This window comes from Halteromyces radiatus, assembly GCF_025201355.1.
Source record: "Halteromyces radiatus strain CBS 162.75 chromosome Unknown BX664scaffold_10, whole genome shotgun sequence".
NCBI classification, from domain to species: Eukaryota; Fungi; Mucoromycota; class Mucoromycetes; order Mucorales; family Cunninghamellaceae; genus Halteromyces; species Halteromyces radiatus.
The window spans coordinates 654,069-677,604 of NW_026251696.1; the positions used below are offsets into that span (position 1 = coordinate 654,069).

Genomic DNA, 23,536 nt, shown 5'->3' on the forward strand with positions numbered 1-23,536 from the left:
ACTTATTAGCATAATATAAGTTTTGAAATTCCCGAGACATCGTACCAAAATAAAAAAAAAACGTGTTTTGGGGAAGATGTGATCTTGTCATTAATAATGTATAGATAAGTAAATGATATGTCAATAATAATAAAATTGGATCAAGTTTTTTTTTTTTTTATGCATTATTTTAAGTAAGGGAGTGTAACAGTTTTTCCTTTTTAAGCCAATTTTCCTTTTCTCTTGACTTTTCTCAAATGTACCGTGACGGATACAAAAAAAAATTGACCATCAGCAGAAGCGATATCCACCAATCATATCCATAACAAAAAAAAAATTTTTTTTTTCCCTACTTAAAAAAAAACAGGGAAAAAGAACGATTCATCTTTTTTTTTTTTTCTCTCTCTCTTTTATACTTCATCTTTGTTTACTTGTTTTTATTTATTTGTATCGTACTTTTTTTTTTATTATTCAAAAAAAAAAGTAAACAAAAGATCATTATTTTGATTTTATCAACAAACCAATCTACCACGTCTTCAGTAAAAAAGTTATTGTCATCACCGAAGCCACATACACAGGTTTCTGTGCTCATCCCTTTCCGTCCTCCTTAACATCTTTACTTTATATCTCAAATCATGGTAGCAGCTCTTACTATCAATCATGACGACACCACATTGAATGCTTGTATGGCCGGTGAAAATTATTCTGCTCAAGAAGGTGCTTTTGAAGGACCAGAAAAGTTATTGGAATTATGGTTTTCACCATCATTGACAGATATGATGGATCATCAACATGTTGACTCACCTCGTGGCTTATTGGCGGTGCCCCGTGCGGTTTGGGAGGATATGCTAGCTCTTGTCAAATGTACTGTATTAAATGTTATTCAACATGATCATGTGGATGCTTATTTACTCAGGTTAGAAAATAATAATAATAAAAAAAAAAGAAAGAAGTGAATCTCATTTTTTTTTTGTTTTATAGTGAATCATCCATGTTTGTTTATCCTCATAAAATGATCATCAAGACTTGTGGAACCACAACATTATTATTGGCTTTACCTCGGATGTTGGAAATTGCAAAAACTTTTTGTTATTTTGATAAAGTGTGGAGAGTATTTTATTCTCGTAAAGCATTCATGTTTCCTGATCGTCAAACTGGACCACATAAATCTTGGGAAAGTGAAGTGACATTTTTGAATCAATTTTTCGGTAAGTTGATTATTTTATATATATATATATATATGATTGGAACTAAATTATTTTTTTTATAGAGGATGGATCGGCTTATAAGATTGGGAAAATGGCAGGTGATCATTGGCATTTATACACCACCAAACCAGCAGATGATGTATTATTACACCAACGAACCTCATCCCATGTTCAAGGTGAATTACTTGAATGTGCTTATCAAAGTGGCGAATCAACACCTGTAGAAAGTACATTTGAAAATAGTTCTTCCGTTCCTTCTGATCAAACAATAGAAATCTTGATGACTCAATTGAATCCAAAGAATATGGAACGATTTTATCAACAACAAGGTATGCCTGTTGGGATTCAAGGTGGAAAATTAGTGGATGAAATGACAGGGATTGATCAATTGTATCCTTCGGCCGATGTGGATTCTTATCTATTTGAACCTTGTGGCTATTCTAGTAATGGATTATGGCAAGATCGATATTTTACTATTCATGTTACGCCGGAACCTCAATGTTCTTATGCATCCTTTGAAACAAATATACCCGTGATGGAATCTCATCCTTCTTGTAAAGATGATCCTATTGATCAGTTGGTTAAACAAGTGATTCATATTTTTGATCCTGCTTCTTTTACTGTTACTTTTTTTACTTCTCATAATATGAATCAACATAAAAGGATGATTCATTCTATGAGTCAAAAACAAGGTTATAAACGTACTGATAGAATTTTATATGAATTTGATGGTTATGATCTTGTTTATGGACATTATGTGAAATTAGATAAATAATACTAATAAAATGATTCTCTCCTCAAATGCTTCAATTGTTAACATATAAAAAAAAAAAGAGTCTGGCCTTTTTTGAATAATCTTGGTTTTTTTTTTTTTTTTTGATGGATTTTCTGTATCACATATAATATAAAATCTATTTCAAATGGCGATTCTTCTTTCTTTTTTTTGACTAGTGGTTTTAAAATTGTGCCCCGATAAATATTAACTTTATAACTTTTTTTTTCTTCCTTTTCTTCTTTATTTTCCTTTTTATATCTGAACTTTCTTTTATTACATATTTACCCACTTGGTATCACCTCTTTTTTTTTTATCATCCATTCCTATCATCTTTTTCTTTTCCTTCTTCCCCTCTCTCCTCTCCTTTCCATTCCTTTTTGTTATTCTTATTATCTTAGTCTTTCGTTTTTTTTTTTTTTACTTCATCTCTACTTTGTTAACTTCATGCGGGAAGCAACTACCAAACTAATTCAAGTTCTTGTATTTATCTATGCATTTATTTCCGTCATATATACAGTAAAGTACTTTTATTCATCATATCATTCACAACAAGATGGAATAGCACCTTATTATAACCATCACGAAGCACAAGCACAAGAATTACAATCAACAAAGAATAATGATGTTATTACTAACAACTCGGAAAAGGACGCTACAGTGGTATGGCATGGGTCTCAATCAACTATGCGAGAAACTTTCATCATGTCCAAAATCTTTGCTGATGCTATGCAACCTTCTCAACTGACACCCTATTATTACAAGGCCAAGACAATAAAGATGACGGATATTACCATGGCAACTTTAGTCACCAGAGATCGTTTCCCAGTACTTAGTCGACTAGCCAGCAATTACAAAGGACCCATCTCGGCGGCCATTCATATCAACGATGATGAAGAAAAGGAAGCCACTTTACAAGATTTAGCAACCGTCTATAAAACAAATCCGGATATGCAAAAATACGTGGATGTGCATTTGGTGGTGGATACTTTTGATCGACAATTCAATTTATGGCGCAATGTGGCCAAACTGTTTGCTCGAACTGACTATGTCATGATGTTGGATGTAGATTTCCATTTGTGTACCAATCTTCAATCGTTACGTGAAAATCCTGAACGACTTGAATATTACATGAATCGTGCGAATGGCCGTGTGGCTTTGGTCGTGCCTGCATTTGAATATGTAGCTCAAGCAGATGGTGTGGATTACAAGACGTTCCCGACAACAAAACAAGCTTTATTGGACGAAATGAGACAAGGCAAGATTGATATGTTTCACAAGGGTTGGAAAAAGGGCCATGGCGCGACGGATTATGAGCGATGGTATACAACCAATGAATCCTATGTGGTGACGGATTATGACTTTTCCTATGAACCTTACATTATCTATCCCAAAGAAGGTACACCTTGGTGCGATGAACGATTCATTGGTTATGGTGCAAACAAGGCGGCATGTTTATTTGAAATCTATTTATCTGGCATGGAATATACCGTATTACCTGACGACTTTTTGATTCATCAAACTCACAAATATCCGGAAAAGACAAGACGTAAGGAACGACAATACAATCGCACTTTGTACAGCAATTTCCGTGAAGAACTGTGTCTTCGTTATGCTCGAATGTTTATGGCCTCGGGTGAATGGGACTCTGGTCGTGCTGACAATTTGAAGAAGGAATGTGCAAAGAATCGTGGTTATAGAACTGCAATGAAATCTATCCTATAGTGTGTGTTATTATATATTTATTTATTTTTCTTTATATAGTTTATTTATCCCATTCATTCTCTTTTAGACTTTTTTTTATATACATCCAACATCTTTTTCATCATCCTCCCCCTTTTTTTTTACTTTCTCTTTTATATATATATATATATATATATATATATTATTATCAAATAAAAGATTCATTTGTTCCTTCATGATAGAATAGATATGGTTTTTTTTATATAAATCATGATGATTCACTCTCTCTCTACTATGATCGACGGGAAAATAATGATGCCGGATCTCCTTTTTCTGATCAATTCTTGTTATAAAGTAAGGATGGAAAAGACAATGATCAACTAGGTCTCGGGATGAGCACCCTAGAGATGTTTTTTTTTTTTTTTTAGGGGATAAAGATATATCATGTCTATCTATCTGTAAGTAGGTACAAAGATTACCCGCCATCCACTGTATCTGCCATACATCATCCTGATCATCAGCAATCTTAGATCCTTTAAAAAATCATCCATCATCATCCATCAAAAATCAGCATTGAGATCATCATCATTCATTTTTTTTTATTAGTATATCCCTAAATATTCAACTATACTAATGATAAAACCATAGTGTATATCCATAAGGAATTTTGTTGTCCCAATCATCATCATCATCATCTAAAATACCAATAGTTAATTAAGTAAATCCCCCTTCAAAGTAATATTCATCCATCATCGTTATTTTGTCTTCTTCAAAGTCGATCCCTAATATTGATTTAGTATACTTACCATGCATATTAATCCACCTGCATACATAAAATGTTTATGTTACCCACTGTATTCTCCCTTTTTTTTTTTTTTGGCCGCAACTTGAATCAAAAAAAAAAGAGTCAACCGCCTATTTTCCTTAGAATCCATGGTTTTGACACATGCTAAACACATATGCTGTCACTTTTTTCCTGCATAAAATCGATCAATGGTTGGGTAGTTGACAAAGTGGATATTTGTTGAGTTTTTGTTCAATGGAAAGCTGATCCACATTAATGAAAGCTATGTATGAAATGAGGTAGTCTTTTTTTTTTTTTCTTTCGAGTCCACCTATCAGTTATTGAGCAATGATTCACCTATAGATTGAAAAAAAAAGATCTTGTTTTGAAGAGGCATGAATAAAATTCATTTTTGCTGTTGTTGAAAAGATGAACTTATCAAAGTCATTCATATGAATTAAATTCAATCCTTGTATCCTTATAATGAAACAAGTTTTCTTTTAATAAAAGACATGACGATTAGACTAAAAGAAAAGTAATGGAGGGATAATAAAAGTGGAAGAAATACCAAAAAAAAAAAAAAAAAGTCAATTGCAGTTCATTGAAATATCGTAAATTCATGACTGAATTAATATCATTCGTTATCGAGAAAACTAGTGTTATTATTAACATTCACTTTTGATTTCAATTTATTATTCTTTTTCTTTTCCTTCTTCCTACTGACAGGTGAATAAAAGATAGAAAGAAAGAAAAAAAAAACTAGTTTTTTCGGATCATATATTGAATCTATCAAAGGATTACAGTGCATTGATACCGATATTCTTTCCTCCTATGAAAAAAGGAGAATATCCACAACAAAGAACAGCGTTGTCAGGGTATAAAGAAATTATCATCATCAGTTAATAATAATAGTCGTTGCCTACGAATAAATTCAGGGGATTTATTCTTTCTTTCTCCTTCTTATATTACTTCTCCTCATACCTCCTTTTCATCATTTATCTATCTTTTTTTTTTTCTTTTTTCTTTTTTTTTCTCCTCTTTCTCTTTCTTCATCCCTTTCGTCTCCTCTCTTTTATGATGTTTTCCAACGATGATTCCCCTACACCCAAGTTTTTTTTTTCAGTTTGATCGTTTTAAACCCTCATTTATTTATTTCTTCTCATTAGTTGACAAAAAAGAAACTTATCCCCTTATACAAAAGATAAAAAAAAAAAAGTCATTGGGGAAAAAAGGGGGGGATAGTAAAATAGTTCGTATGGGGGAGTTCTTCTTTTTGGCCACCAGCCCAAAACAGGCTTCCGTGTCGTTTCCTTCTTTCTTTTTGGCAAAGTGGCAAAAGGGAGCTGTTGTTAAGTGATTTTTTAATGAATCTATTGACATTTTTCTTTAGTGGCAAAAAAACTATGAATGATAAGAAAATAAAATAAAAAAAAAAGATTGGATGGATCCATGCGTATTGTGAGTTCATTCATGCTTTGTAGCAAGTTATTAAAGTTTGATAGAAAATAAATAGAATGACAATGAAAGTTTCATTCATCCTCCCATTTTTCTTACTGCAACTTGCTCCTTTGGACCCCAGTTGAATCATTTCCCCTTCTCGCCCCCTGATGAATCAATAAAAGAGTAAATAAAAAGAGGAACAAAGAGAAGAAAAAAAACTATTTTTTTTTTCGCTTCTTTACATTTTTATTCATCATGATGACCATGACTAGTTATTATCATATAGGCAATAAATTGACATTAGTTCAAGTACTTACACAACCCATTGTTCCACTGTCATTTCTTATCAGTCTATTAGGTCTCGGACTCTACTTTTTCTTATGTGTAAGATTAGGGTTGGCCAAGAATGAAAAGCAAATCAGTTGGTTGTTGACGTTTGCCAGTAGTGTAGTATGTACGGTTGTTTCGTTGCCACATTATGTGAGATTCTGGCGATCTGGTTGGGACATGCAATTACTTGGTCTTGAATCCACAGCTCATACCAGTCTTGCCTGTTTTTTCATGACCTATCTGGTAATGGATCTCACCTTGGGATCAATGTATTATAAAAGTCGTATCACCATTGCCACCGGTTGGATTCATCATTCGATTTACATTGTCATTTTATTTTGGTTGATGCGATGTCGATCCACTTCGTTCTTTACTGTCAATGCTATTTTGGAATTACCCACGGTGATCCTGGCCTTGGGCTCCATGCGTGCCAGTTGGCGAAGTGATGTCCTTTTTGGTTTTTCCTTTTTTGTTCTTCGTCTTGTCTATCATGCCTGTATGATCGTGTCCGTCAAACAGTATCATCGTATTGAATCGCTTTGGCTCGTGGCTGTCTTGGTCTTCCCTCTTCATGTCTATTGGTTCTATGGTATTGTTCAACAACAGATCAAACGTTTCAAGGCTTATACTTTGTCTTTTAATAATTATTCATCCATCATGTCGGCTATCATCAAAAAAGAAGTAGATGATGATGACCTGGATGATATGGAAATCAAAACAAGTAGTAACCGTAGTAGTAGTAGTGATGATGAAACAAGTCCTGCTCGTAAAGCGGCGGTCTTGGCCGCCTATCAACAAAAACAACAACGTATCTCTTGTAAAACATTTATTGCTTCCTCAAATATGCGAACCACTCGACGATCAAAATATAACTTTTTAAGCAAGGCTTATGCTATTTAATTCTAATGAATGATCCTTTTTTTTTTATTTATTTATTTATTTTGTAATATAAAACTCTCTCAAATAACATTATCATTTAAATAAATTCATATAATTTTTTACTACTTGTTTGTTATCCTTAAAATGTGAATATACTCCTGATTCACTTGAATAAACTCTAAAAAAAAAAAAAAAAAAAAAAAAAGATCGGATGAAAGATAATGAATAACATAATCCCTTTATTTTTTTTTGCATCAACCCCCTTCTACACCCTGAAATAAACATAGAAGTATCTAATCATTCATCACACACAGACACACCGTAAAAATATAATGAATTTTTATTGAATTACTATAAAAACGAGCTACCCCTATTACTGCTAAATCTATCCGACCATTCACTAGACTTTTCCAATAATTCCGCTTTTTGCTTCTTGCTCATCTTGCGAGTGCCCATCAAATCCTTTTCGCGATCAAATGGTCGTTTTGTAGGATCATCTTCTGCTTTTCGTTTGCTACTGGTTTTGTTCATACGATGTAATTCCAAGAGTGATAATGGTCGTTCGGTTTTCTATTAAATATATATATATATATATTAGTGGATCCTGCTCTTTCTTTCTTTTTTTTTTTTTTTGATTTACATTATGTTGTTCAATTTTTCTTCGAGTCTCCATTTCTGATTGACTAGGTTGTTGATATGTTGTTCGTTTTTCTCCATCATCCTCTTTCTGTAATTGTTTTCTTGCTTTATCAGCAGGGGTATCAGTCCAACTACTTGTATCACGTTTACCAGCATCCACTGTTCTTTGATTGAATGATCTAGGTCGTCCAGTATTTGCTAAAAAAAAAAAAAAAGATGATTATTATATTTCCTTTTTTTTTTTTTTTTTTTTTTTACCATTGGCCAAATAATCCACATCAGGTGGGGCTAACATCCATTCAGGTCTTTCCACTTTTGTCTCACCCGATGATGCCTAATAACAAGGAGATTAGCTTCGTATATGATATTCACTTTTTTACCTTATTCATAACATCTTCACTTTTCTTTGCTCTTTCTTCAATGGCTGCTATAGTGGACGATAAAGAAGCTTGTTCGACATCGTATTGTGAAGGCAATGCAGGACCAATAATATCATCGTCATCATCATTATCAGTCGACTTGGCTGTTGTTGAAGCACCAGGAGGTGGAAGTGCAGGACCCATTGTCCTTCGCTTTGGTGTAGGAGGTTGTAGATCAGGTGGTAATTCTGGCATAAAAGCATCAGCATCATCGTCATCATCGTTGTTATTATTATCTAATTGAGATGCCTCTTCAGGTAACACTTCTTCTTGCTGTTTCTTTTTCAAAAGATGTTCTGGTATGGAAGGACCGATCATGTTAATTCTTATATATAAAAAAGAAAGAAAAAAAAAAAGGAAAAAAAAAAAAGTTTTCTTATTACGATATTGTGACTGAAAAGGGAAAAATCATGGGAGCAAAAGAGGTTTTTGTTTTTTTTTGGATCTCCGTCATTTCTATGTGGTATCTTTCTCTCTCTCTCTCTTTTACTTATTTTTTTTTTCTGTATATTTATTCCCTTTTATGATGCTTCGTATATCTTCTTTTAGTATTGTACTATCTGGTATAGTAGCAGGTGTTGGTATTATTATCACTGTACGCTATACATGGAACCAACTCAAGTCCCGAACAGCTTTGCAGCAACAGAACAAACAACAACGACGACAACATGGTCGAAATACCAGCTCGACAAGAAGACGTCGGTCATCTTCACAACATGATACTGACACTAGTTTAGGACGACGACGACGACGACGAAGACGGTCAAGACAACGATCTTCAGAAGAAGAGGGTGACTGGTTACTGCCTTTACATTTGGATTCAGAAGACGATGGATCAGAACTAGTTAACGTGGACGACGATGATAATGCAACGACCACGACTGCTACGACAATGGCGGCTGGAGGGACTCAAGGCTCTAGTTCTCGTCATTCGTCGTTCACTTATCCAAACGTACATACCAATCGATTATTATCATTGTTTACAGAATGGCAAGAGGACGATGATGGAAATAGTAAAAATTTATTGCAACTTTTACATGCTATATCTGAAAATCAAGCTCGAAAAGGTAAAATTACTTACTTGTTGATTAAAAGAGAATGAATAACCTTATTTTTATTATTATAGAAGGATATATTCATCGTGGTATTACTTGTAACAAATGTGCAGTATCACCCATTAGAGGTATTCGATACAAATGCGCCAATTGTGTGGATTTTGATTTATGTGACATGTGTGAAGCTAGCAATGGACATCATCATACTCATGTGTTCCTGAAGATTCGGATTCCTATTCCACCTCTTGCCAATCCTCGAAGTGCTCTCTTACCACCTTTTTATCCTGGAAAAAACGATACTCTGACTCTTTCATCGGAACAAGCTCGATTATTGGAGTCTCAATCTCATTGTAAGAACATTATTATGTGAATTCGTTTGTTTTTTTTTTTTTGACCTTCTTGATTATTATTATTATCTTAGTTGATCAAGTGGAATTGGATGCTTTATTTGCTCAATATAAATCATTATCCGTGGTAGAATCTAGTCAAGGTGGGATCAATCAAACTACTTTTGAACAATGTTTAGGACCTTTGGGAATGGAAAAAAACTTGATTACCGAGCGTATTTTTTCCTTTTTTGATCGTGATCGTGATAATATCATTACATTTCCTGAATTGGTCCATGGTCTTAGTGTTTTATGTAAAGGAAATCTGGATGAAAAAATCGAATGTAAGTGTACATAAAAAAAAAAAAAAAAAAAAAAAAAAGGAACTAATCTCTATGATTATAGATGCTTTCAATGGTTATGATCTGGATGAAGATGGATATATCTCAAGAGATGAATTATATTGGATGTTCAAGTCATACTTTTATCTATCAATGGAATTGGTACGTGATGTGGTCAGTGCAATGGAAGATGATATGATGGATAATTATGAATTCCCTGCTGGACAACCAGTGAGTGCTGCCTTTAATGTACCTATTCCTTCTACTACTTCCTCTGATGGCGGCAATGATGATGATGATGATGATGATGATGATGATGATGATAGTGATGATGGATACAACAATAACAATATGAACAACAACAACAATGTTACTAGAAATAGATTAAGACGAAGACAACGATTGACCAATTTATCATCGGCTTATCAACAACAAGGGGATTCAAATACTTATTCTCAAAAACATGATTATTTCACCTCAGTCTATGCTAATGAACCTTCCACCTCTTTTCAACAATACAATCAAGAACTTAATAATGATGATGATACCAGTGATTATTTTTATGAACAAGATATGAGAGGCAAGGGAAAGAAGGAACCTATCAAACTTCAATGGGAAGAAAAATTCCCCATCATGGAAACCATGGCTCAAGATGCAATTCATGAAATGGTCAACAAGACATTCCGTAATATCGTGACTCAACGCGAAGGTTATATCAGTTTTGATGAATTCAAACAATGTGTACAAACGGATTCTAGTATAGTCAGTTGGTTTGAAGCTTTGGGTACTGTATTTTAGTTAGATAGAGCATATTTTATATTAATAAATGTGTACACTTCATATATATATCATCATCTTTTTTTTTTATTTTCTACAATATTATATTTTATTTTATTTTTTATTTATATCTTATTGGCCACAGTACACAATGTTTGTTTTATTATTACTTATCTTTTTATATATAAATATCCTTTCAATTTCTTTTTTTTTTCTTTTTTTTTTTTTTGTAAGCCATTTTATGAAATATTTTCAAATATTTGTCAATCAACATTTTTTTAATAAAAAGAAATATTTTATAAATCATCTCCCACTCTTAGAAAAGTAATCATGCTAAGTTTGATTTTTATTTTATTATTATGAAGAAGTAAACATCAATATTTTATATTCAAATTACTTTTTTTTTTTTTTTTTTTATTGATCATGAAAAAATGATTGCTCATTCAAGACATCTATTACCTTTTTTGGATTATTTTTATTTTTTTTCGATTATATCATTTTTGATCCCTTTTTTACAAAAAGAACTTGTGCTCACTACAATTAATCATCATTGATATTATTATACTAATAGTATCATACAACATTCTTATAAATTGTTAATAAAAAAAAAAATAAAAAAAAAATAAAAGAAAAAAAAATTTTGTCTTTTTTTAACATCGTTGTTTAAATCTATATCAAAATCTTACATCCATGTGTAAGACACATGGATGTAAGATTTTGTACATTAATAATTTTATTGTTTAATCCAAATAGTATAAATACTCCATCCTTTTCCTTTTTTTTTTTTTTTAGTTCAGTTAATTTTTATTATATTTTCTTAAATAAATCTTTTCTTATTATCCCTACTTGATTGTATTGTGGATTATCACTTCTGATTGGCTCACTTTGTTCTATATTAAAAGTCAGAACAATTTTACTCTACTTTTACTTTCCAAATTTGGAACAAGGCTTTATTTTCCTTTACTTTACTTTTTGTTTTATTTTATCTCTTTTCTTATACGTGTGCTTGCGTAATCAAGTACTGGTACTCACTATAAACATTATTAACTTTCAATCATCCGTTTTACTTTTTCAATTTTGAACCTATAAACCAAAAAATCATCCAACAGTACAAAAAAAAAAAATAATCATAACACCGTAACATTCCCATAACGAAAAGTCAACGCAACCCAAGCATTCAAACTCCGACGGGAACGAAGTTTTTCAAAAAGAAAAAGAAGTATCGCCCCCAGGTAGGCTCGAACTACCAACCTCCTGATTAACAGTCAGACGCGCTAGCCAATTGCGCCATGGAGGCGAAGTTGAAGTTTAGACTGGTTTCTACTACATAAATCCAATCCAGATTGGAGCGAAAATTTTATTCAAAGTTTATTCATTTAGGGCTTAAAAAGTGACAAGAGTTTATTCATGATGGAAGTTATATGTTTTGCTGTGTAAAATAAAAATACAGTGTAAAAAAAAAGGATGCATTCAAAGACAAGAATAAAAAAAAAAAAAAAGAATACAGGTTGGCATCAATTCTGTTGACATGTAACAAAATAATTAAAAATAAAAAAAAAAGACTTTATTGAATAATATGTGTCGTATCAGCGCATTTCGTACCTATCAATATATACAGTATGCGTAAACTAGAGTATAAAAAGAATGCATTCAAACATAAAAAAAAAAAAACTTATTGAAGATGGAATTGTCGTATCAGCGTATTTCGTACCTGTAATATAAGCGTATAATAAAAAAAATAAAATAAAAAGAATGCATTCTTACACATATAATACATCTTGTTATCGATTCTATTGACATGTAATAAAAATAGTTATAATAAAATAAAAACTTTACTGAATAAAAAAAAAAGTATGTAAACTAACGACTACATTAATGTATATAATTAAAACCATAAAAAAAAGTCAATGGAAGAGGAAAAGAAAGGGAAAAGAAAATAAAAAAAAAAAAAAAAGATGTGAAGCCAGACTTGGAAAGTCAGGTTAAAACCATCGGCTTTCATACTCCGTATTTCCAGTCACTAAGTATTGTTCTGTAGGCAAATCAGAAAAAAAAAAAAAAAAAAAAAGGGACAAACACAGACAAAGATCTTTATTCATAGATGGTATATACAGTATAGCGGGTCATGATAGCTAGCTACAGAGAAATATCTTCCCGAGTGATGTGGTGTAAAACTAGCGAAGATCTGATCTATCTGGGTCCCACTTCTTGTTGTTGCAAATCCACGAGGGAAGACAGGATACAATCGCCAATATTAAACATTCGATATACAGGTTGCTGGCATAATATCCGTGCTGCTGATTTCACTAGGTCCACCTTAACACTGCATAATTGTGACGATATCGTAATCTTCGAGCCAGCTGAATGTGAAGTATACCAGTGTCATTCATTGGACGAGGGATAGAAGATACAACCCGGTTCACACGGGCAGGTACATTGACGATGGCGCCTTTTGATCTATATTGTCCACCATAAACCTTCCATATAGTCTGAAAAACATGTCGAGCTGCTACCAGTCTTTCTTCCAGCCCTGTAAGTTGGCCAATCTGCGTTGGGACATCCATAAACTTCAATCCATTTGACAAACACAGATTGGGCACCCTTTTCTTCATTATATCGTGGTGACAGGTAGCACAGAACTTGCCTACTTCTTCAGTACTATCATTGAAAACTGTCGTATCAGCGTATTTCGTCCCTGTAACATAAGCGTACATCTTGTAGATGGAATCGATCCTATTGAAATGTAATAAAAATAGTTGTAATAAAATAAAACTTTATTGAATAAAAAAAAAAAAAAAGGGTAAAAAGGAAAATAAAAAAATAAAAAATAAAAGTACGCGTATTAAAAAATAAAATAAACAAAAAAATGGGGACTTTGAAATTTATTCTACTAAGCAAAGAGCTCTAATTTAATGAATGAAGAATGTCGATATATTTACCATTTATTCGCTCTACAAAAATATTTTTTTTTAAATCAATACTTTGTCTCTAAAACTATATTTTAAATATGTGAAATGGGTTAAATGTGTATTAGTATTTTATTTCTCATTGATAATGATTTATCATCATATGTGTAATGATTTATCATCATATGTGTAATGATTTATCATAATAGTTGCCCTGGAGCATACGCTGACTACATTCACTATGAATTCTTATTGATAATTTCAGCCAATCAGCGTGGAGTATTTTGATTTTGGTGGTCGCATTCTGTCCTTTTTTTTTTTTTTTTGGACTGGTTTATTTTATTACTTTTTTATTTTATTACTTTTTTATTTTATTACTTTTTTATTTTAATATATATTTTTTGAATAAACTCTATACATTACGAAACTCAATTGAACGAACGATTATTGATTGTACAGGTGATTACCGTGATAGAAGTCTAGCTCGCTTCAAGTGTGTTTATATCATTTTGGTGAATATCGAACTATTTGACAAGACAAAGATATCCCGTGGATTGTACCACACAAAAACCAAAAACGATCGGTGCATGCGATGGCGAGAAGGTCCATGTCAGTCTCTGGGCGACTATTTACTATATCGAACTCACTATAGGAAGTGCTACCCACTGGTAATGCTGGTGAAATTATTCTCAAGGTACATGCTGAAGGTCATTTTGGAATCAAGAATGACACGGAGACGAGTACTTATGACAGATACAACTGTACAAAAGGGTCAAGGAATTGATTGGAAGTCAGTCATTTCAACCTGGAAAGGTTCTTGCAAGACCATCAGTCCAATCAACAACTATATACTCGATCGTACAATATCATTCGGCCAATTTTAGACGCTTATGATTTTGGATATACTTTTGATGGAAAACAGCGAGGGATACTAGTGAAACCCTTTTTTTTTTTTTTTTTTTTTTTTGATGATTGGTTTAGATGCCGTTGGACCAATGACTGAATCGGATCATGGCAACAAGGATCTATTTTGGTGGCTGTTGAAGTACGGTCGGCAACAACAGACTTCAACGAAAGATGGATGTGGACTAAGGTAGTTGAACACCTTTTAAAGCTGAAGATAAGCAAAACCGAACATTTGAAATAACTATATTTACGTGATCTAATTGATTTTGTGTTTATTTTGAAACCTTATAGCGTGACTTGATCTATCAAGAAGATGTAACAGCGCTTCTGGGACAAGAGCAGAATGGGCCTAAACTGGTAGCTCATTTTGTGAAGAATACGGCACAGCACTGATGGACGCAATGTGTTGATGATTACTTATATATGTTTTACCCTCAATAAATATTTACTCTTCTTCTTTGTCACTGTTTTATTTATTGATTTTTTTGTCGTGTGTTGGGGACATTAATGTTTATGCGAAGATCTGTGTAAGCTAGTATAAAAAAAGGAGATCTATCATTTGTCATCATCGATGAAATGTTCCTTAACATATATGATGACCAGTGATATAGTCATTGCTTTGACGGTAGTTAGTAGAAGATGATCATCAATAGATAATGATGATGATGATAATGATGTTAGAAATGCGTAAAATCTGTCATTTCCGAAATTCATATGTTCCTTTTTTTCTTTTTTCAAATTATCAGCAGTTGTCAGATTGTCCATTACACATTATCCGTGATACCAAAAAAAAAAAAAATCAATGGGATTCCGTTAGATAAGATTGAAATTTAAGATACAAAAAAGAAAAATTAGAATATTTTCTATGACCAATATCTATCTTCTTGATTTATACAGAAGTTTTTTTTACTTAACAACTTCATTTGGCTCTCCACACGCAATGGGATTACTTAAGTAAAAATAGGAGGCTCTGTCGTCGATCATCATCCTCTTATTGAAACCCCGTAATTTATTGGAATTTCCTCATTTAATTTTGACCTACCTTTTTTTTTTTTTTTTTCCTTTTGTATTTCTTTTTCTTTTCCCTTCATCATACCAAGTCATAATGTCCGACAATAATAATACACCTTTTTTAGATTTATATGATCGTTTAGTGATCAAGTTTGATGAACGAGAAAAGAAACTAGATCAATTATTGCGTACGGTAGAAAACTTGGCGACCAAGATGGAAACAATTATTACTAACCACGAGCAACTTCAACAACAACAACAACAACAACAACCAGATTCAGTGACTGTAACTACGAATAATGATAGAGTCATTGCACCACCAGCACGTGGAGTCGATGTGGCAGCTTATATTAGAGAAGTGGTTGGTCAATGGCTTGGAACAACGGATAATCTTGAAGTAGATCTTGCCGTCAGTAGATTGCATTATTTGGCCAAACATGAATTTAGATTACTTCAAGCGGATACTGGCACTCCTGGTTTATCACGTATCAAATGGAGTTCTGTCAGTCCTTCCCAAAAATTGATCAGATACAAAGCCTTTGAAAAAGCTGCTGCCTCATACAATCTTCCCGCCGCTCAATGTATGGAACACTGGTTAGCTCATCGCCTCATTGGACCAAAATGGCAACATGCACATGACAGTGAAGTCAAGACGCTTAAGGTATACTAATAATAAAAAAAAAAAAAAGAGAAATAGGGATGATGATTAAAAATGAAAAAGATGTACTAATTCCAAGTTTTTTTTTTTTTTTTATTAATAGAAACTGAGACTGTCAGGCAAGGACATAAAGTAAGTTTACACTATACTGACCATTTAAGGAAGAGATCTACCACTACGTACACTCTATTCAAACTTGCCTTTTTTTTTTGTGGATAATAATATTATTATAGACCATCATCATCGTCAATAACAGCAGGAGAAACATCCGCGACACCATCATCGAAAGATGAATTATCAAAGTCAAAAGTACTTCATACAACGACAGCAGACGAAGAAAAAGAAGAAGAAACAACTCCATCACCATCATCATCACCATCATCACCATCAGGTTATCAACAGTAAGTACAAGAGATAATGGAAAAAAAAGTAATATCACAGTGGGTTACATCAGCTTTATTTTCTCTCTCTCTCTCTCTCTTTATAGGAAGCGTCAACGAAGGTGATCAATGCTTACATATTATACCGACCAAACGAAAAGCCTGTCAAGGTCATTGATACCAGCATGTGCATGAATGTAGTTTAGATACAGCTTAGTTTCTTTAATTCATCCTTTATATCCCAATAAAGCAACGTGTGTAGATAATAACAATGATAAAAAAAAACTTTTATTATCTTCAAACAAATATATATATATATAGACAAGTTAATAATCACTTGGTATACGTTCAAATAGTAGAAATCCCTATAGATGATCAAAAAAAAAAAAAAGGATACATGGACATGTCTTTCTCATACTGATACGACAATCGTAAAAGAAATTTTTTTTTTGTTTATTGTACAGATAAGAAATAGTAAGGAAATTAAGGTGCTATACATAATACATTATTTTTTGTAAATTTGGCCTGACATTAGTAAAGCTGGCCATTTGAGCATCGAAGACAGAAATGATGTTATTTGATTGTTGCTGTCGTTTTGTTTGCTTCTGGGTTGGTCGAGTCGTCCCTATCAAATATATACATACAAATTATTTAGCTATGATTTTCTCTTTATATATATATGTACCATATTCTTACCCCCTGATGATTCTACTGATGATTGTAATCAGTAGCCGTTCAATACTATTCTTTATTGACAGTCCAATTCCATCAAGAGCTAGGCAGCGTGACAGAAGGCGATTGGAGACCAGTGTCAAAAGTCACAGGAGAGATGGTATAATATCAGTAACGGACAGCAGACAATACAAGAAGTATAGAGACGTAAACACGAAAATACAGTAGTTATTTGATTCTTAGAGAATGTAAAAAGTAAAGAAGATAACAGATAAGTTCTAATATTATAGAAATAAAACAACATATTTATACTCTAAACTAAACAAGGAGAGATTAACTACCTTTAAAAGATTGTAATGACGAGGAAGAAAAAGTGATAAAAAAAAGTGATAAAAAACAAAAGAAAAACAAGGAGATATAAATAAATAAAATAAAGGTAATTCTGACTCAGACTCACTGCATGATTTTACTTAAGATGATAAAACGTAAGAGGTTGATGTTAGAAACACAACACTTATCTTTTTTTTTCCGTCTTGCCTTATTCGTATTGTCTATAACAAATCATATAGTGGAATGGTTAAAAAAAAAAATTCGATGACACACTAAACAATAAAGAAATATTATATGATCCCTCTAATGGTGAAGTAATCCCATTGCGTGTGAAGAGCCAAATGAAGTTGTTCAGTAAAAACTTGCTTTGTATAAATCAAGAAGATAGATATTGGTCATAGAAAATATTCTAATTTTTCTTTTTGTATCCTAAATCTTTTTTTTTTTTTTTTTTTTTTGATAATGACAATTATACTGATTTTTCTTTTTTCATGTGAATTATATTTATTTTCTGTGGTATGATTAGAGATCTTCTACACTTTATTCAATAATAAATGACGGAATTCAAAGAATAAGATGGCGCAAAAATAGGAAATAAAATATCGTAAGGATAGAAAATAAATGACAGAAGAAAAAAAATATAATTGTTGCATAATCAAATAGAGAATATAAGAAAATAGATATCATGGAAAAAAGAGCAATCAAAAAAAAAAAAGGAAATCCACCAATTGAGTTCACCAAGTTAACATATATAAAAAAAAAAAATAAAAAATGAGTAATACTTATCCAGATAAAAATATTTCACTAGCTTACCATTTAAGTGTAACGTGATCGCCGTAGCGAAAGTAGGATGGCGATAACCATCCCGGAATTTGTTGAATAAAAAAAAAAGAAAAGGCAGACCGTAACCACGCAAATGCGCATTAACGACCACGGTCAAGCCCAAAAACAAAAAAGAGGTAGATCAATGGAGATACAGATAAAGGTGGTTGAGTTATTAAAGGATGCTTGTAAAGAAAAGGATAGACCAAAAAAAAAGAAGGCAGACAAAAAAGCAGGCAGATAGGCCAAAAAGCAGGCAGGTAAGATGAATGTAATGTAAAGAAATAAAAAAAAAAAGTTAAATCAAAGGGATCCCTTTATAAGTAAATGAATCACTCGTGCAATTATGAACTAATTTTAGTTGATAAAATGATGAGACAAGATGTAAGCGAGTTTTATCATCTTTTTTTAAATATTAGCAACATTTCTATCTTTATATCGTATCCAATTCATCATCATTTTTTTTAGTATTAACAACATTTCTCTCTTTCTATTGTATTTAATTTATCATTTGTCTTTTTTAGTATCTACTTTATTATTTTTAGTATCTACTTCATAATTTTTTTTTTAGTGTTAGCAACATTTCTCTCTTTATATTGTATCTAATTTATCATCTACTTTATTGTTTTTAGTATCTACTTCATCTTTTTTTTTCTTTTTTTTTAGTGTTAGCAACATTTCTCTCTTAATAATAAAGTTAATTACATAGATGTTCTACATTAAATTCTATTATTACAATATTTATGTACTAAGTAATACATGGTACTGACTTGTTTTTGCCGTGTTTTAGTTTAATGACTAGATTCCTTTTTTTTTTTTTTTTTTTTTTTTTTTTTTTTTTTTTAGTTGTTCTATTTTAAATGGTAGTATGATTGTGTACAGCACATTTATTATTGTATTTTTTAATTTCCATTGATGTGATGAATCATCATTATTATATTTGATTTATCAGGTTGGCTGATAAAAGAGTGTTTTGACATTTTTCAAAGAAAAAAAGAAAAGAAAAAGAAAATGCTGTTCTGTCAGAAGGTAACTAGAATGAAGTATTTTGTATTTTATCAGAAATTTGTACAGTGATTGACGACAATGTTTCATCATCCATCATACAATCGTACAATCATCCAACATATAATCATCCATTATCACATATCATCCATCATACAGTCATCCATCATCCATCCTGTAATCATCCAATATACAATCATCCGTTATCACATATCATCAATCATGAATCATCGATCATGAATCATCAATCAATTGATACCTAAAAAAGAATGGACAACACCCAAAGCTGCTAAAAATATGAAAAGCTTATGTTACTTTTCTTTTGTGTCTTTTATTATTAATAAACAAGTTATCAAGTTATCATCAATGTGTTGTGTGTTTTTAATGTACTCTACCGACATCTCTAGAGCGATATCTGAAAAAGTGGTAATGCGCCATTCATTTTGGGAAAGTACGATATTTTATTTGATAACATCACGAAAAGCATTGTCTTGCGACCCGACAAAAAACCTTGAAAACACTCTATTTCCATCTGAATTAAATATTTAAAGTGATCCTTTTTTTCTTCTTTTTTTTTTTTGGTATCACGAATAATCAAATTATCCATTTGATAATTGCTGATAGTTTGAAAAAAAAAGGAACATATGAATTTCGGAAATGACAGATTTTACGCATTTCTAACATTATCATCATTATCTATTGATGATCATCTTCTACAAAATGATGATTATTTCACTGGTCATCATATATATTAAGGAACATTTCATCGATGATGACAAATTATATAGACCTCCTTTTTTTTTTTTTTTTTTTTTTTTTTTACTTTAATACCGCATAAATACAAAAGATTCTTTTTAAAAAGGTAATATGTCAAGCAGATAGACACTTTTGATCACATGCTATAATGATTGTTTTTCCGGAAAGGAAGAAAATAAAACCGATCGGCATAAGGTCCTTCTGCGCCCCGACCACGTAATTTTTTTTTTTTTTGGTTGATGGTGAATAAAAACTATATATGTAATTGTAATAATGTTTTGTAACCATATGGTTTAATTGTATCAAATGAAATCATCAGCATTTATGGTAAAAAAAAGAAAATGAGAAAGTGTCCCCCCATCAAGATTTCCTTTTTTGTTTTTCCGCAGTCGATCTCGATTCTTCCCTTTTGAGTCATGAACCAATAGAAAATTTTTCTAGACAGAAAAAAGAGAAACCAACAACAAAAAAAAAAAAAAAAAAAAAGAGGGAAAGATTCATAAATCTTATCTTGGTTGATATTTGTATATATATATGTGTGTGTGTGTGGGTGTGTGAAAAGAGAAAAAAAAAAAAAAAGGAATCCAGTTTGTCTTGTCATGTGGAATTTGTAGTCCGATGGTACTACAAAACAGTTTTATTCTCATTTACAAAAATAAAAGATTATTTGTAAGAAAAAAGAAAAGAGTTACTTTATAATATCATTTGAATCAATAAAAAATATTGTAAATATAATATAATATTTGAAATAGTAAATAAATAAATAAATAAATAAATAAATAAAAAAAAAGAAAAGAAGAAACAGTCAGATTGGTTTCGTATGACAAATCGATGGAGGACTTTTCTCAAACCTAGTATTGTCGTACAAACCTCAATGCATGATAGTACGAGTTGGCAAAAAAAAAAAAGAATTATAAATAAACAAAAAAAGTTCGATCATCGTTTTTTCTTTATTTTCTTTTTCTTTTTAATTTTTTTTTTTATATATATACCCTCCAATCTCTTATCATAATAATATGACAATTCATGATCATCAACAATCACTATTGGGTCAGTTGATTCATCAACGATACGAAATACATCGATCTCTTGGCATAGGTGCATATGCTCAAGTCTATTTAGCACGAGATTTATTACAACCATCGTCTTGGTATGCCATTAAAACGTTACCACCATGTACCAGTGCGAAACAAAGAGGATTACAAAGAATGGAAATTGGACTCCATGCAAGAGTGACTCCTCATCCACATATCCTTCAACTTCATCAAGTACTTCGTAGTCCTATTAGTCACCATGACAATAAACAACAGATGATGGAGACTCATATGGTTTTAGAATATAGTCCTGAAGGGGATTTATTTACTGCTATCACTGAACGTCATCTTTATGTCAATCAACCATCCATGATTCGTCACGTCTTTTTACAATTAATTCGTGCTGTACGTCATTGTCATCAATCTGGCGTTTATCATCGTGATCTGAAAAGTGAAAACATCATGGTGTTTGATGGTGGTTGGACTGTAAAATTAGGTGATTTTGGCTTGGCAACCACAGATCCTGTTTCAAAAGATTATGGATGTGGCAGTACTTTTTATTTTTCTCCAGGTAAGATCTATATATAGATCAACTATTTAAAACTCATCTTTTTCATTTCTAATGCCCATATATAGAATGCCAAGGTGATTTTGATGAACATCGACAAGGATATGCAACAGCTCCTAATGATATCTGGTCTTTAGGTATTATCCTTATTAATCTTACAACAGGACGTAATCCATGGCATCGTGCTTCATTTCATGATCCAGCTTTTCGTATGTATATGGACGATCCATCCATTTTGATGACCATGCTACCCACCATCTCTGTACCTTTACATCGTATTTTAAAACGAGTGCTGAGCATTCATCCTCAAGATCGTATGACATTGGACGAATTGGAACATGCTATCTTACATTGTCCATTCTTCACAGGTTCACTTTTACCTATTGTTACCAATAATGTAAAATCATTTTCACAAGTTGGCTTACCATCTCCTCCTACTACTCCTGGTCGTCATCCATGTTCTTTTATTAACAATCAGTCTGTACTTGATAATGATGATGATGATGATTTATTATTTTCTCCCTTGGAAACTCCCATTTCACCTCTTCTTCATCCTCCTAGATCCATTCATCTAGATGAACAAAATAATAAGGATTGTTCTCTTTTTTTGGATCAATTTTCCTCATTAAAGATATAAAAAGGAAAAAAGTTCGATACTTTTTTTTTTTTTTCTATTTCTTCTCATCAAATGTACATAGACTAGCATATCATTTCCCTTTTTCATCATCATTAGCTATACTTAATAAATTTTGAACTTAATATCAAAGATACACTTTATTCAATAAAAAATGACGGAATTCAAAGAATAAGATGTCGCAAAAATAGGAAATAAAATATCGTAAGGATAGAAAATAAATGACAGAAGAGAAAAAAAAATAAGAGTTGTCGCATAATCAAATAGAGAATATAAGAAAATAGATATCATGAAAAAAAAGAGTAATCAAAAAAAAAAAAAAAAAAAAGGAAATCCACCAATTGAGTTCACCAAGTTAACGTATAAAAAAAAAAAAAATAAAAAAATGAGTAATACTTATCCAGATAAAAACCTTTCACTAGCTTACCATTTAAGTGCAACGTGATCGCTGCATCGCTGCAACGAAAGTAGGTACCTGGCTATAACAATCCCGGAAATTGTTAAATTGTTAGGTTGTTAAATTGATTGAACCAACGGTGATTAAACCATTAAAGAATACTTGTAAATAAAAAGATAGGCAAAAAAAAAGATTGAAACAACGGTGATTAAACCATTAAAGAATACTTGTAAAGAAAAGATAGACAGAAAAAAAAAAAGAGTGATTGAACCAACGGTGATTAAACCATTAAAGAATACTTGTAAAGAAAAAGATAGACAGAAAAAAAAAAGAAGAAGGTAGGCCAAAAAGCAGGCAGATAGGCCAAAAAAAGGAGGCAGGTAAGATGAATGTAATGTAAAGAAATAAAAAAAAAAAGTTAAATCAAAGGGATCCCTTTATAAGAAAATGAATCACCCTTGCAATTATGAGCTAATTTTAGTAGATAAAATGATGAGACAAGATGTAAGCGAGTTTTATCATCTTTTTTTAAATACTAGCAACATTTCTATCTTTATATTGTATCTAATTCATCATCATTTTTTTTAGTATTAACAACATTTCTCTCTTTCTATTGTATTTAATTTATCATTTGTCTTTTTTAGTATCTACTTTATTATTTTTAGTATCTACTTCATCATTTTTTTTTGGTATTAGCAACATTTCTCTCTTTATAATAAAGTTAATTATATAAATGTTCTACATTAAGTTCTATTATTACAATATCCATGTACTAAGTGATACATGATACTGACTTGTTTTTGTCGTGTTTTAGTTTAATGACTA

General features: G+C 31.7%; 7 protein-coding genes and 1 non-coding gene across 8 annotated transcripts; 6 read left to right on the forward strand and 2 right to left on the reverse strand.

Moving 5' to 3' along the window:
- The first annotated feature begins 394 nt into the window (after positions 1–394).
- Positions 395–1,995, forward strand: BX664DRAFT_287057 (adenosylmethionine decarboxylase). Its single transcript, XM_051541727.1, has 3 exons — positions 395–895; positions 961–1,187; positions 1,250–1,995. Exons 1-3 carry the CDS (start codon positions 615–617, stop codon positions 1,960–1,962), a joined length of 1,221 nt encoding a protein of 406 aa, XP_051396390.1. The 5' UTR covers positions 395–614; the 3' UTR covers positions 1,963–1,995.
- A 61-nt stretch (positions 1,996–2,056) lies between these two features.
- On the forward strand, positions 2,057–3,796 carry BX664DRAFT_342932 (glycosyl-transferase for dystroglycan-domain-containing protein). Its single transcript, XM_051547237.1, has one exon. The coding sequence runs from the start codon at positions 2,407–2,409 to the stop codon at positions 3,682–3,684; it is 1,278 nt and encodes a 425-aa protein (XP_051396391.1). The 5' UTR covers positions 2,057–2,406; the 3' UTR covers positions 3,685–3,796.
- Positions 3,797–6,202: 2,406 nt separating this feature from the next.
- BX664DRAFT_250014 (uncharacterized protein) lies at positions 6,203–6,811 on the forward strand (the record flags this gene model as incomplete). Its single annotated transcript, XM_051540287.1, has 1 exon — positions 6,203–6,811. A coding segment is annotated over one exon (609 nt), but the record flags the coding sequence as incomplete, so codon positions are not given.
- Positions 6,812–7,392: 581 nt separating this feature from the next.
- Positions 7,393–8,457, reverse strand: BX664DRAFT_342934 (uncharacterized protein). The gene is made up of 4 exons (XM_051547238.1): positions 8,095–8,457; positions 7,973–8,048; positions 7,716–7,912; positions 7,393–7,645 (listed from the first exon to the last, which is right to left on the reverse strand). The coding sequence occupies exons 1-4, from the start codon at positions 8,449–8,451 to the stop codon at positions 7,427–7,429; spliced, it is 849 nt and encodes a 282-aa protein (XP_051396393.1). The 5' UTR covers positions 8,452–8,457; the 3' UTR covers positions 7,393–7,426.
- A 166-nt stretch (positions 8,458–8,623) lies between these two features.
- BX664DRAFT_287066 (uncharacterized protein) lies at positions 8,624–10,706 on the forward strand. Its single transcript, XM_051541728.1, has 4 exons — positions 8,624–9,200; positions 9,260–9,538; positions 9,610–9,858; positions 9,920–10,706. Exons 1-4 carry the CDS (start codon positions 8,657–8,659, stop codon positions 10,651–10,653), a joined length of 1,806 nt encoding a protein of 601 aa, XP_051396394.1. The 5' UTR covers positions 8,624–8,656; the 3' UTR covers positions 10,654–10,706.
- Positions 10,707–11,855: 1,149 nt separating this feature from the next.
- On the reverse strand, positions 11,856–11,929 carry BX664DRAFT_t125. Its single transcript has one exon. It is a non-coding gene; the product is annotated as a tRNA-Asn (tRNA).
- Positions 11,930–15,514: 3,585 nt separating this feature from the next.
- BX664DRAFT_342940 (uncharacterized protein) lies at positions 15,515–16,651 on the forward strand. Its single transcript, XM_051547239.1, has 4 exons — positions 15,515–16,116; positions 16,217–16,245; positions 16,347–16,514; positions 16,601–16,651. Exons 1-4 carry the CDS (start codon positions 15,550–15,552, stop codon positions 16,617–16,619), a joined length of 783 nt encoding a protein of 260 aa, XP_051396395.1. The 5' UTR covers positions 15,515–15,549; the 3' UTR covers positions 16,620–16,651.
- Positions 16,652–21,094: 4,443 nt separating this feature from the next.
- On the forward strand, positions 21,095–22,317 carry BX664DRAFT_269788 (kinase-like domain-containing protein; the record flags this gene model as incomplete). Its single annotated transcript, XM_051541067.1, has 2 exons — positions 21,095–21,683; positions 21,749–22,317. The coding sequence occupies 2 exons, from the start codon at positions 21,095–21,097 to the stop codon at positions 22,315–22,317; spliced, it is 1,158 nt and encodes a 385-aa protein (XP_051396396.1).
- Positions 22,318–23,536: the final 1,219 nt, after the last annotated feature.